The sequence below is a fragment of the Bicyclus anynana genome, chromosome 9, assembly GCF_947172395.1.
Source record: "Bicyclus anynana chromosome 9, ilBicAnyn1.1, whole genome shotgun sequence".
In the NCBI taxonomy this organism is placed as follows: domain Eukaryota; kingdom Metazoa; phylum Arthropoda; class Insecta; order Lepidoptera; family Nymphalidae; genus Bicyclus; species Bicyclus anynana.
The window spans coordinates 1,789,273-1,803,516 of record NC_069091.1 but is presented as its reverse complement, the minus strand read 5'-3'; the positions used below and the strand labels follow the sequence as shown (position 1 = coordinate 1,803,516).

At 36.8% G+C, this 14,244-nt stretch overlaps 1 protein-coding gene across 1 annotated transcript; it reads right to left on the bottom strand.

Annotated features, from left to right (window-relative positions):
* Positions 1–1,784: 1,784 nt before the first annotated feature.
* LOC112058503 (putative fatty acyl-CoA reductase CG5065) lies at positions 1,785–13,598 on the bottom strand. The gene is made up of 11 exons (XM_024099385.2): positions 13,364–13,598; positions 12,724–12,825; positions 11,996–12,112; positions 11,233–11,355; positions 10,208–10,333; positions 9,324–9,468; positions 8,191–8,292; positions 5,554–5,740; positions 4,780–4,886; positions 3,933–4,062; positions 1,785–3,123 (listed from the first exon to the last, which is right to left on the bottom strand). The coding sequence occupies exons 2-11, from the start codon at positions 12,796–12,798 to the stop codon at positions 2,904–2,906; spliced, it is 1,332 nt and encodes a 443-aa protein (XP_023955153.1). The 5' UTR covers positions 12,799–12,825; positions 13,364–13,598; the 3' UTR covers positions 1,785–2,903.
* Between the last annotated feature and the right edge of the window lie 646 nt (positions 13,599–14,244).

Genomic DNA, 14,244 nt, shown 5'->3' with positions numbered 1-14,244 from the left:
TCTTACGGGAACGGGAACCACACGAGTGAAACCGCGCGGGGTCAGCTAGTATAAAATAAATGAATATAAAAGAGGTGTTGTGGATTTAATGTAGTAATGGGTAATGACTGACAGTATCAATGTTATTGTAATGTAATGTTACTGAATGCGCGGTTCACGGAATTCCAAATATGAAACTGATATGAAATGTGATGAACATACATAAAAAAATTGGTTGTATGTAATCTGTATAGTCGGTTTACTGACAATACTTGAACGTGACAACGTCTGAAGTAAATAAATAAAATACTGTTCGTTTTTTTTAAATACTGTTTATACTGTTTAATAATGTTCATAAACCAGAATATACTTTATTTGTTGTAAAAAAAATTGACAAGCCTAGAGCGAGGGAACGACGTATGACGTCACCTTTTTTCGAGTGTGCAGGCTCCATTGAATAATAAGACGTTGTTTGCACGAGAGTCTTTTTAACGCATGTTAAAAAAGTGTTCAAATACCTATATATAGTATTATATATAGTATATAGTATTAAGTTAAACAAAGCCCTCCCCCCCCACCCCCGAAAAACCATCACAACATAGCCCCCTATATGTTGTGACATGGTTTTTTAAAACAGTTTCTCTAGAACGGTGTACATAATAGCTCAATGGTCAGATTTTTCCACGTGGAAAGTGGAAGCACAAGCACAGGAGGCGCCATTGTGAAGCACTTATTATCACCATATTTTTTGTTGAGTTCAGAGTAAATCAGTCAATTATTTATATAAAAAACTGCGAAAAAAAAGGGCGAGTTGAATAATCATAAGAAACGTTCTCATTATCATACAATAAGCAATATTGTACAGTAATGTCCTGTAATTAATGTTTTATCCATTAATTATCTAAAACAAAAAAGCCCAAGGTATATTTCTTTTTTCAGATTTTTAATTTTTTTTTTATTTTAGATCAGTTTTGTCAATGTCATTATAATTTTTAAGATTCTTTTTAATTCTTTACAAGTTAGCCCTTGACTATAATCTCACCTGATGGTACGTCACGTCACAAACGGTAAAATGGAAATGGGCTAAATTATTAGGAAGATGAAAATGCACACCCTTTTCGGTTTCTACACGACATCATACCGGAACGCTATGATAAATCACTTGGCGGTACGTCATTGTCGGTATAGTGGTAACTGGTCATGGCCGAAGCAACCAGCCAGACCTGGATGAATTTAGAAAACTTCAATCTGCCCAGCCGGGGATCGAATTCAGGACCCATTTTCCTCCTAACTAGCCCTCTTCTATCTACGATTGCATCATCAATTATCATAAGGTAAGAGGAAAAGATCCGTGATAGCCCAGTGGATATAACCTCTACCTCCGATTCCGGAGAGTGTGGGTTCGAATTCGGTCCGGGGCACCACCTCCAACTTTTCAGTTGTGTGCATTTAAAGAAATTAAATATCACCTGTATCAAACGGTGAAGGAATACATCGTGAGGAAACCTGCATATCAGAGAATTTTCTTAATTCTCTGCATGTGTAAAGTCTGCCAATCCGTATTGGACCAGCGAGGTGGACTATTGGCCTAACCCCTCTCATTCTGAGAGGAGACTCGAGCTCAGCAGGTAGCCGAATATGGGTTGATAATGATGAAGAGGAAAACACATCCTTCGAGTTATCACGGCTTGATAGCCCGATTATGATGCTGTTTTTGTATTCTGTATCTGTGTGTACCATTGTACATCCAACAGGGCAAACGAAACGAACAAACGAAACTGGGTCTTCTAAAAAAAATAAACAACTTTTATAATAATCTGTTATATTTTTACCATACACTGTCTTACATACATTAATACCAATATCACTGGCCTAAAAAGGCGTATACATAATTTTACGTACTTATAACTATATTTACAACATTATCTAAATAATAAATGATTAAAAAATAAATCACGACGCTAAAAAAATTATATATATAGTGTTGTGATTTTTTTTATATTAATTTTATTTTTATATATTAAACTTACTTAAATCTATACAATTTAATGCAAGGGATTACGAAATGAAGATTGGTTAATAAATGAACGTAATAAATAACATGAAATCAATACAAGACTACAATACCTACTTTTAATTTTAAAATGCAGAAACAGAAAATGTGTTACAAATATATTAAATTAAACAAATCATTCATCACTTAAAGTCTCTGACAAAACTAATACCTAGTTACAGAAGTAGGTAGGTCCGGTTCATTTCGTACATATGCTGACACAAACCGGCCTCGTCACAAACAAACCGTATTCGGCTCACTGTAGAGCACGAGTCTCCTTTAAAATAGTTTTAAGTTGTTAGGCCTTAGTCCACGCTGGCCAAATGTGGATTCGCAGACTTTACACACGTAGAGAATTAAGCAAATTCTCAGATATGCAGATTCCTCACGATGTTTTTGTTTCACCGTATAACCAACAACGTGATATTTAATTTCTCAAAAATAACTGAAATGTTGGAAGTGCATGCCCCGGACCGGATTCTAACCACCTGCCGAACCGTTTGCAACGAATCGAATACAGAGGTCATATCCACTGGGCTATCACACCTCAATATAAAAGAACAAAACGGCCTACTTACGATTATATATGCAACCATTGAAAACATATTGTCCACACTTCCATAGCATTAACATATAGCATTAAAGCAAGAAAGATTATAACATAGTAAGTAATCTAGCTTTTATCTTATTGTACGATATCAGCCCGCGTTTTTTGGTCCTTCGAGCCAGACCCCAACCAACGACCGACCAATAGTTGCAGTAAAGAAGACAAATATTTTGTAACACAATTGTTGATTGAGTTACGGGCAAATTTAGGTAATCCCACTAATAACAATGAATACAAACACGGTGAGTTAAATTGTATACCAAATTAAGTTTTACACAAAAACTGCCTTATCCCTTGGCAGTAGGTTGGAATATAATCCTTCCAGTCAATGTCCGTAGGGTCACACGGGAACAGATATCTGTCTGATGGCGATAGCGATTGAGACAGAGCTGTAGTCTGACGTGATGATATCGACCAAGTGTTTGATGTGAAGTACTCCAATGTATCGCGTACGAACGATACTTTTGATTGGATTTTCACGTATCTGTAAAGACACATTTCAAAATCAAAATCAAAATAAAAAATCATTTATTTCAAGTAGGCTCAGTTTACAAGCACTTTTGACACGTCAGTTGGCTATTTGTAAAGATTCTAACCACCGGTTCGGAAGGCAGGTTCTGCTGAGAAGATACCGGCAAGAAACTCAACAGTTGCTCTTTTGAAAAAGTCATACAGTATTATAATTTACAATTGATAACAATTACTGTTTACATTTCTTATAGTTTTACTTCCTGTGTGAAGGTGGAAGCTGATCCAACGGCCCCCAAGCATCTTTATCATTAAGGAACTCATCAATGTTGTTGTCAATGTTCAATTACTTCCTTTATATCATTGTTACCCTATTTTACCCATGGTTATCGACCATAAACCCTAGACGTTAAACATAACTTCAATAAATAAAGTAAACATCATAATAAAAAAGATATCAGCAGGAGAACCCCAGTTAGTATACATATAAATATAGGATTACCGCAATAATTCAACTTGAATCGGTTAGAAACATTGTATGACCTTTGTAAAGGAGGAACCCTAAATAGCAGTTTAGAAAAGTCAAATAGATGGCAAGTTCGTTGATGACACTTGCATTATATGCGGGCGACGGGGGAAAGACTGCGTGGGTGTGAAATCGTGCGTGCAGGGAAGTGAGGTGCATCAGTCATGGGTTTCTAATTCATCGCTACACACACTCCACCCCGCGCGGATCATCGGCAATGTTTTGAACGTAGTTGCCAAGCTATAGAAAGGTTTTCTTCCAGGCAACCTTATTTGATATAGAAAATTGTATCAACCAACCTTGTCTTCTTTCCTCTTATTAATAAAAATATATCTGCAATATAGGCCGGCAGGGTTTGGAAGAACAGTGTTATTAGCAACACCACCCATTTGAAACGTGTGAAATATACCATTGGCATCGGCACATCGTCTGCAAGAGAAGGTTTATATTGTTAATTGGCGACTCGTATCAAAATTTATAATCATTAACTAGCGGACTCGGTCAAGCTTCACTTTGACTTACGCCTACCCCTACCCTACCCCTACCCTACCCCTACCCTACCCTACCCTACCCCTACGCTACCACTACCCTACCCCTACCCTACCCTACCCCTACTCTACCCCTACGCTACAACTACCCTACCCCTACCCTACCCTACCCCTACCCTACCCCTTTTTCTTTGCTATAAACCTCACGAAGCCCGAGACCTTTCCAACGAATGCAAAACCGTGGAAATCGGTTCGTGCGTTCTGGAGTTATAACGTCAGGAAGGAAATCCCGACTTATTTTTATATAGTAGAAAAAAATATTAATTTTGCATAGTTTTTTGGGATAAGGGTACGAAACATACAGGTTACTACGACTATTTATATATACAGTTATATAAATGTTGATATCAACATTTATTGCACAGCACAATATCAGAAGAGTTTGTTTGTTTGATTGAACGCGCTAATCTCAGGAAGAACTGGTCCGAATTGAAAAAATCTTTTTGTGTTAGATAGCCCATTTATCGGGGAAGGCTATATATTATCCCCGTATTCCTACGAGAACGGGAACCACGCGGGTAAAACCGCGCGTTACCGTTACCGTTAACCGGGCGTTAGGTTGTATATCATATCAATTCTTATTTAATCAAATACTCACAAAATTTGTGTTTATTGCTATCAGCAATAATAAGTTCAGCTAAACGACCTATTCGCAGAGGATTCTCTCCACTTGTGCTGCTGTTATACACGCCAACGTTTTTTGAACTGCAAAAAGAATATAAATGGTCAGTATTACTTCAAATTTTGTAATAATATTCACTAAAAATCTTAATTGAACTAAACATTGAACCGATCCGCAGTTCTCTATCTCGATATACAATATTAAATGAGCATGGTTTTTATTTTTATTTTAAGCGATCATTTAAAATTGTTTATGTTGTCCATCGTGACCCAGAAAAGTGACCTTCATATACAAAATTTTTAAAGTATAAAAGCTAATTTCTCATTTTTTTTTTAAATTTTAGATAGGTACAGTATTTTCAGTGAAAAGGGGAATAGTCTATATAAATAACTTGAAAGCTATTAAATTAAAATTTCCAAAAAGAAAATATTTTTATGATCCTTCTATCGAAGTATATATTTTATTTGACATAACACGATGAAGTGTAGAAAACTTTATTTATCAATTTTACTACAACTTACCCCATAACTACCCCCTCCATATACAGATTGCACCTAATCACGGCACACCTCTGCATTTGGGTCACAATAATAATTGATATAATTGTACCAAATTTCAACTTAACTGTCCCAGTAGTAGATTTGGAGAAAACAGACGGTCATTTGATGTGCGCTATTGAATGTTCGGAACCATAAAACCCTGCGTTGTTTCCCTAAATAGATAAAGGTTAACAAATAGTTAACAAATTACCATTTACACTTCGCTGCTGCAACGATGATGAGGTTGGATACGTAGTCTACAGGGATGAGGTCCAGACTATTGTCGCGCGAGGAGAGGAGGACTCGGTTCAGACCCTTCATGATTGTTGTTATTAACGCCGACGCTCCAAACCAGTTGTCTATCCAGCCGACCATTGGTTCTCTTTTACTAGATGACACTGAAATTAAACAATTGTATTAATCTAATGAGAGCTGTGAAAGCACAATGAACATGAGGGTGTGGGTTCGAATCCGGTCCTCCAACTTTTCAGTTGTGTGCATTTTAAGAAATTAAACATCACGTGTCTCAAACGGTGAAGGAAAAACATCCTGAGGAAACCTGCATACTAGAGAATTTTCTTAATTATCGGCGTGTGTGAAGTATGCTAATCCGCATTAGGTCAGCGTGGTGGACTATTGGCCTAACCTCTCTCATTCTGTGAGGAGATTCAAGCTCAGCAGTGAGCCGAATATGGGTTGATAATGACAATGATGATGATTATGATTGATGTAATATTGTTTTTATTCTATGACAAGTTAGCTTTTGACTGTGATCTTATCCAATGTTAACTGACCTTGCAGTCTAATTGCAATAGAATTCATAGACGTTATAGGGGCACCCTCAGAGGATCATTCACCCGCTGAGTGTCAAATTTCTAAACAATTAGAGGTTAAATTCGAAAGAGCGGCTGAATGATCCCCTGAGGCTGCCCCTACAACGTCTATGAATTCCACTGTATGATGGAAAGGAACTTACTTGGAAGAGTAAGAAAAGCTTACTCTACCCATACCTCTGATCTATACTAATATTATAAAGCGAAAGAGTTTGTTTGTTTGTTTGTTTGTTTGTTTGATTGAACGCGCTAATCTCAGAAACTACTACGTTTATATGCGGCATCGTACCGGAACGTTAAAGGGGAGGGAGATATAGAGCTTAGACCTACCATCTAAGCTCTGTATCTAATAGTAGCTGACGTCGCGCGGTTTCACCCTCGTAGTTCCCGTTCCCGTAGGAATACGGGGATAATATATAGCTTTAGCCTTCCTCGATAAATGGGCTATCTATGACTAAAAGAATTTTTCAAATCGAACAAGTAGTTCTTGAGATTAGCGCGTAGCCAGCTTTATAATAATATGTAGTACCTATAGATAAATCAATGCAGTAATAAATGTATGTTCAAAGTCGTTTAATTCAAATTACAGACACTCGTTTTTTATTTACTCTCTTATCATGGTAAAGATTTTGTATGTGCTTTACTATAAAAATACCTGACATTTGCTTCTAACAAACATGCACAAGTGTTGACTGGTTTATGTTAGATTCACATAGAAATTTGCTAATTTATTCATCAAATATTATTTTGTTTGCTAAAATGGTCATTTTCCTCAAATCGCCATTGAAGTTTTTGAAGGAGACGGATACCTACAGTGCATTTTCAAGGTTCCTTGCAGCAAAACGAAAAATACGGAGCGCTTATTGGACACTTTGTTGTCCATCTGTCTGTCTAGACCCTTTATCTCCGAAACTCGTAGAGGGGTATGGAATAGACAATGAATTACAACTATAGTCGTTTTTGACGGCATCCTTGGCGCAGTGGTATGCGCAGTGGACTTACAAGACGGAGGTCCTGGGTTCGATCCCGGCTGGGCTGATTAAGGTTTTCTTAATTGGTCCAGGTCTGGCTGGTGAGAGGCTTCGCCGTGGCTAGTTACCACACTACCGACAAAGACGTACCGCCAAGCGATTAGCGTTCCGGTACGATGTAGTGTAGAAACCGAAAGGGGTGAGGATTTCATCCTACTCCTAACAAGTTAGCCGGCTTCCATCTTATATTGCGTCATCACTTACCATCAGGTGAGATTGTAGTCAAGAGCTAACTTGTACAGAATAAAAAAATAAAAAAAAGTATACTGAAATCTTCAGTCCTTTGAATTTGTACAAATATCATACTTCTAAGTTTTATTACGTAACTTTGAAGCGAATTAGAATGCATAGCATAATTCTCAGATAACAGATTATTGTCGCAGTTTCCATCAATTGTTAAAGTATTGCTGTAATTCATGAAAATAGGTAAGGTTTATACAGTACTAGCGAACGCTCGCGACGTCGTCCGCGTGGAATTCAGTTTTTACGAATCCTGCGGGAACCATGGATTTTTCCGGGATGAAAAGTAGCCTATGTGCAGCCAGAGTAAAATCTATTTCCATTCTAAATTTCAGCGAAATCGCTTCAGTAGCCGCAGGGCAAAGGAGACATAAACATACACACAAACTTTTTGCCATTTTGCCATAATATAGATATGTGTGTTATAGTAACTACAAGTATTAGATTATACTTGTAGTACAGTATAAAATCCGCTAGTTAAATATTAAAAAAAAAAAAAAAAAGAACATTCGAATCTATATTTCAAAAGAGGTATCGTTCCTGAGCTAGTAAGGTGTAATTTCTGGATGTACTTTGCCGAGTTTAAAAATTCTTTTATAGAAAACCACGGTATTTGTCAGTGTTATATTTAACCCATAGGAACGGGAATTACGCGGATGAAACAGTGGGGCTTTTGCCGTGTAAAATAATATTAAGTTGCAGAATGCAGGCACCCTTAACATTTAATATTAATTTGGCACATACCTATTGAAGGTCTGATTATAACTGCGGGTACGTTTCCATGGTTGTCAGCAACGAGATTTTCTGCTAAGGCTTTTGTGAATGTGTACGTATTGGGTCTGCCCCCTGAAACAAGAACAAATCAATTTTGACTGACTTTAAAAAAAAGAGGAGGTTCTCAATTCCACGCTTATGTTTTTTACCTCACAACTTTATCATTTTGTGACCAATTTTAGCAGACTCAGAGGTGATTACAAAAATAAGAAAACTAATGTCGTACAAAGGTTATGATTCACAACATTTGTCAGGACAACTTAATTAACAAATCAAACTGTAACCAAAATAAGACCCTAGAATGGCAGAGAATGACATTGAGTGAAGTCACGCACTTGTGAACGATGTGTGTAGGGTTAAAGGATCCTTTGACTGATATCAAACACTCCCCTTTTCCATACAAGTCACTCTCCCCGCCTATCCCAAGTAACCCATAAAGAATTAAACAACAAGAGATGTGGACGGCTCGAACGCCAGAAACACACAGAAGCCGTCCGTACCGCAAGTCGTTGCAACGCGGCGATAACACCAATTTTTAAAAAATGTATTTGTTTGAAAGAGTATACTTCCAAATTGGTCTTATTCATTTTTTTAAATTTGTAATTTCACCATGAAACATTTAAACAGAAATGCATTAATACTTCAAAAGACTTCCGTCATGTAACTGCGAGGAGGTAACCTTTGATATATTCCTAAACATATTATAGAAAATGAAGGTAGGTCACATCCCATCACAACGAAAGAAAAAGTGATATTTTAAATTCCGCCGTCTTTTTCTTTTCTCGAGATATCTCAGAGCGTGTATCCTAGTAATAAGCAATTGAGTATTTGTTTGTTTGTAAGTAATTCTAGTAATGAGCATTTGAAGGTACAGCATATTGTAGGTGGTGGAGAAAACTCAAGCTGGAAGGGCATTTCATATTTGCAGTACCTTACCTTATCAGCCGATAGACGTCCACTGCTGGACATATAGTCCTCTTGCTTGAACCTCCAAGCACAACGGTCTCGAGCCGCCAGCATCCAGCGGCTCCCTGCAACCCGCTTGATATCCTCGGTCCAGTTTTTACGCGTCACATGTTAAGTAGAAGTCTTAACATACTTACGGATAAGTTCTTTGACTTGCGCGTCAGTGATGCCGATCTCGAGTAACTTCTTCACTTCATTCAACGACGCTGGAGCTGGATATATAATTTCCTCGATCACTTTTCTGTCTGTGTTAGAAAACGCCGTGGATACATAAATGAAGGCCTGCAAAAATTACACGAAATATTTATTTAGGAGTCCCAAACCGCTGAAACTATTTATAGACCGAGAGCCAGACGTACCTACATCATTTTATGAAGGCCTAAAATTTGTCAGCATATACTCCACCTTCGTACCAAAAGAGCTGGCAATAAAGTACATTGACATGTCGGTAGGTAAAGCAGGGGTGACAAACTTTTTATTAGTGTGCCCGCCAACCGTTTTTGCAGGAAGAAAATAAAATTCAATAAAGCAACGCATACGCCCGACCAAAAGACTGTCGTGGGCGGGTACATTTAACAAAATTAAATCATAGAAAAAATCTATCTTTTTAATTATTAATCACTACATAATATAAAACAAAGTCACTTCCCCCTGTCTGTCTGTTTTTTTAGGGCGTATGCGTTGCTTTATTGTGTTCTATTTTCTTCCTGAAAAAACGGTCGGCGGGCACACTGATAAAAAGTTTGTCACCCCTGCTTTACCCACCGAAAGATCAATGTTCTATATTGCCAGCTTTCTCTTGCTTGATTCAAAAACACAATGATAGTTAATAATTGTTACTAAAAGTTTGGCCAGAAAATTAAAGTTTGTAATGTATGATTACTAGATTTACAATATATAGAACTTTACGCAGGCAAATTCATGTTAATTTGTTAAAAGTAAAAAATAAGAAAACTGGTTTACAAAATCCGTTTTTTTTTTAATTTTTGTTGTATTTTGAATGGTATTTAATACCACCAACCTTAACATTTTTCATTCGTTTACTCAGATTGAGTACACGCCCGGTGCCCGCTACGTTTACGTTCATGGCCTGTTCAAACGGTTCATTGAACTTTATAGTTGCGGCGACGTGGTATACTATCGATACCTGAAAACATTATAAACAAGTTTCTTAAATAATCAAAATACTATCTACCCTTATATTTCATAAGAGATAATAATAATTATCAAAAATTTATAGATATGCATTTACGGTTGCATTTATTCAGTAGGTACGATCCAAATAGGAGTCACTTCACTGTTTTTATCGTATTTTCGTTTATAAGATCATTTAAAATTAGCTCTTCAAGGAAATTACACGATTATCTTCATTTTAAAGTGGCATTAGTATAGTAGCGATAGTATCAAAAAATAATGTAATTATAACTAAAAATTTAAATTAATAAGGGTTCTGTTTTAATACTACGTACGTTCGGAACCCTAAAAAACGTAATTTCATCGATACAATCATGATCGTAAAAACGGGAAATCAGTGCCACTTGATTTATGATTAAGTTGTCAAGGTTTAAAATAGATGATTGCAAAAATGACGAATGATATTATTAATGTAACTATTAATTTATTGTATCTCACTTTTTAACAACTATGGGCTTCATAACGTCAGAGACACACAGCGGGCGATGGAACAAGCTATGCTCGGAGTATATCTGCGTGATCGAATCAGAAATGAGAAGATCCGCATAAGAACCAAAGTCACCGGCATAGCCCAACGAGTCGCGAAGCTGAAGTGGCAATGGGTGGGGCATATAGTTTGAAGAGCCGATGGACATTAGGGTCCCAAGGTGCTGGAATAGGGACTCCACACTACGAAGCGCAGTGTTGGTCGACCCTCCACTAGGTGGACTGACGACATCAAGCGAGTCACGGGATTCGCTTGATGCAGGCGGCTCAGTATCGTGTCTGTAATGTTTGGAAGTCCCTACAAAAGGCCTATGTCCTGTAGTAGGCGTCCATCGGTTGATATGATGATGATGATGATGATCTCACTTTTTCAGCCAGGAGTTCCTCATCCTCCGCCTTGATACCGAGTTGTGGTTCAGAAATGTCGCCCACTATGGGTATTATTTTCTCGAATGCCTGTGGTTTTTCTTCTTTTATTCTTGAAAATAGCTGTAAAATATTCATCAAATATTATATGAAATTACATTTTAGACCAGGCGCTGTGAGGTCTTGAGTGTGTATAACTCGAGCAGCGCATTCTGTTTGCTTTTTTTTTTTTGAACTCAAAAAAACATGCATATTACGATTCTCTATGTTGCCAGAAGGTTTGTTGGTCCATTCTTTTGTTATACCTAACCCCCTTTGGTGTAGTCTAGGGAATGAACAAATTATTTGTATCCGTTTTATTGCTTATTTTACTACGAACATCCAATTGTTCACAGTGCCTGGACTATTTATCAAATTAATGTCTATGATATGCTTGACAATAATTATAAAAGTATTTATAATTATATAGACAATATTAATCATTGATAATAAATTGTGTGTGAGTGTCCGAAAGTTTGTTACGTTTATTTATCCGAAAGTTGGAAATTTGCATCGAAGTTTTCATCAATAACTACAAAACAAAACGTTATAAATATTTACAACACAAAACATTATTGCATAAAAATACTAACGCGACTAGCAGCGTGACAGTGTTCACACTGCCTAACAAAAAACTCATCAAGTCATCAAATACCACTTTTACATAATGAATGATCTATTAATAATTTTCAACAGAATGTGTAACAATATAATTATAACTCACAGGCTGTTCTAGAAGCTTCTGCACTCGTTGCTGCGCCGTTGCTCCCTGCTTCTCCCGCACCAAGAGATACACCTTCTCTATTCCGGGACAACTGTACAGTAACTTCTCCAGGAGCACCTGTCGTTGTGAAATACACGTATTAGGTACTACAAATAAGTAAAAATTTAATTAATTAATTGGATAGATGAATTCATTCATTATCAGCCCATGGACGTCCACTGCTGGACATCCAGTAACTCCCTGCAACCCGCTTGATGTCATCGGTCCAGTGGGAGGTCGACCAACACTGCTATGTCAGTGACCTTGGTTTATCTGCGGATCACCTAATTTCTGATTCGATCACGCAAAGAAACACCAATCATAACTCCGTTCCATTGCTCGCTGTGTGATTTTGAGCCTTCCAATAAGGATAGGTACATACATTAATGAATATTTTAATTTTTATATGAAGACTAAATTAAATATTACTCGATGCACCCAGAACTTGCAAGGTGAATCCATGGAACTGTAAGATATTCGTCTTATTCTAAATTATTATTACGTAAAAAAGATAGATAATGGGGATGCTTGTAAAACAAATAGGTAAGGTTAAAAATTTACTAATCAATAATAAATTTTGGATCGTAGATGAATACTCACATATATTTTTTTGTTTGAATTTCTATTATTGTTTGGTCCCAAAATACTGTTAATTAGCCTGCTGCCTGGTTAATATAAACACGACTCACCTTCCCAAGGAATCCTGTGCCCCCCGTCATAAAAACAGATTGCCCTTCGTAGCATTCCGCTATGGCCTGGTACATGATGTCGGCAACCGGTGAAACCAGTGTCTGCAAACAAACGTTTATAACTAAGTATCATACCTTTTATACGGCTTGAGCTTGACTACGTTCATGCCTTATGGAAAACACAATATACCATTCGATGCAATATTCGAGGCGTCTCACTGTTCGGTTATTGAATGAAGATGAAGGAAGCAGATTATGAAGTCCCAGAGCAGTCTTGAAAGTATATCCTACAACTATATAATCGAATTTGACCGTGATACAAAAAAAAATGGTTTCATGGCGCTCCGATATTATATTTCACTAGCTGACGGCGCGCGGTTTCACCCGCGTGGTTACCGTTCCCGTAAGAATACGGAGATAAAATATAGCCAATAGCCTTCCTCAAAGAATGGGCTATCTAACACTCAAAGAATTTTTCAAATCGGATCAGTAGTTCCTGAGATTAGCGCGTTCAACCAAACAAACTCTTCAGCTTTATAATTTTAGTATATCCGCGAAAAACCCACGAATCAAGGCGGCAATCTACTATCTATACCTATTGTCAAAGGCAATGCTACCCAGACAAAAACCTTCTACGTACTTTCAGTGTCGAAACATTTTTACAGGTTGTTCAAATGTTCTGTTGAAAAATCACTTGAAATGAAAAATCTTTTGGATGAAAATTTTAAACTTATCATTGTTTTAGGAAAATAATACAATATAATTTATTATTTTAAAGTAAAAAGATTCACAATCCAAGTTGCATTATTGTTACGTAACTTCTTTTCACATTTTTAAAACACTACACATGCTCATCACAATACACTTTAGAAACAACTGAATTAGTTCTATTTAATTTCTGTGTTAGCTTTTAGAGTTCCGTATGTAATTTGAAAGCCCTAGTGGTTATGTCTATACTAATATTATAAAGAGGTCAAGTTTGTGAATTTAAGACGTTATAGGAGTAATTACTGGATCTACTGAGTTTGAAAATTCTTTTACCAGAGAGAATAGTAGTTTAGTAAAAAGCTACGTTGTTTGTGAGCGTCATAGCCAGGCGTTTTTAGCGGAAATACGCGGGTAATTTCGGGGCATTTACTAATTAGTTTAATTTTTTGCCCATTTTTAATTTACCTATAGTTAAACCAGCGGACTCCCTCGACTTCGTCCACTTGGAAATCAGTTTCTTACAAATTCCGCGGGAACCATGTTTTTTTTCCGGGATGAAAAGTAGCCTATGTTTTAATCGAGATTAAAATCTATTTTCATTCCAAATTTCGGCTGAATCGGATCAGTACTAGCGGCGTTAAAGAGTAAGTAACAAACATCCAAACAAACATCCATACAAACTTTTACGTTTATAATATTGGTAGGATAGGATAGGTTGGTAAGTAAATAAGTAGGTTAGATTTTTCATTATTTAGATCATAATTATGTTTCAAAAGTGTAATATAAAGCACAAAATTCTCAGCTTGATATGAT

Coding starts and splice junctions, on each gene's coding strand:
- LOC112058503 (XM_024099385.2), bottom strand. CDS start 12,798: ATGTACCAGGCCATAGCGGAATGCTACGAAGGGCAATCTGTTTTTATG. Junction 8,293..9,323: donor GCAAGTCAAAGAACTTATCC/GTAAGTATGTTA, acceptor TTCTTGTTTCAG/GGGGCAGACCCAATACGTAC. Junction 4,063..4,779: donor TAGCAATAAACACAAATTTT/GTGAGTATTTGA, acceptor CTTCTCTTGCAG/ACGATGTGCCGATGCCAATG.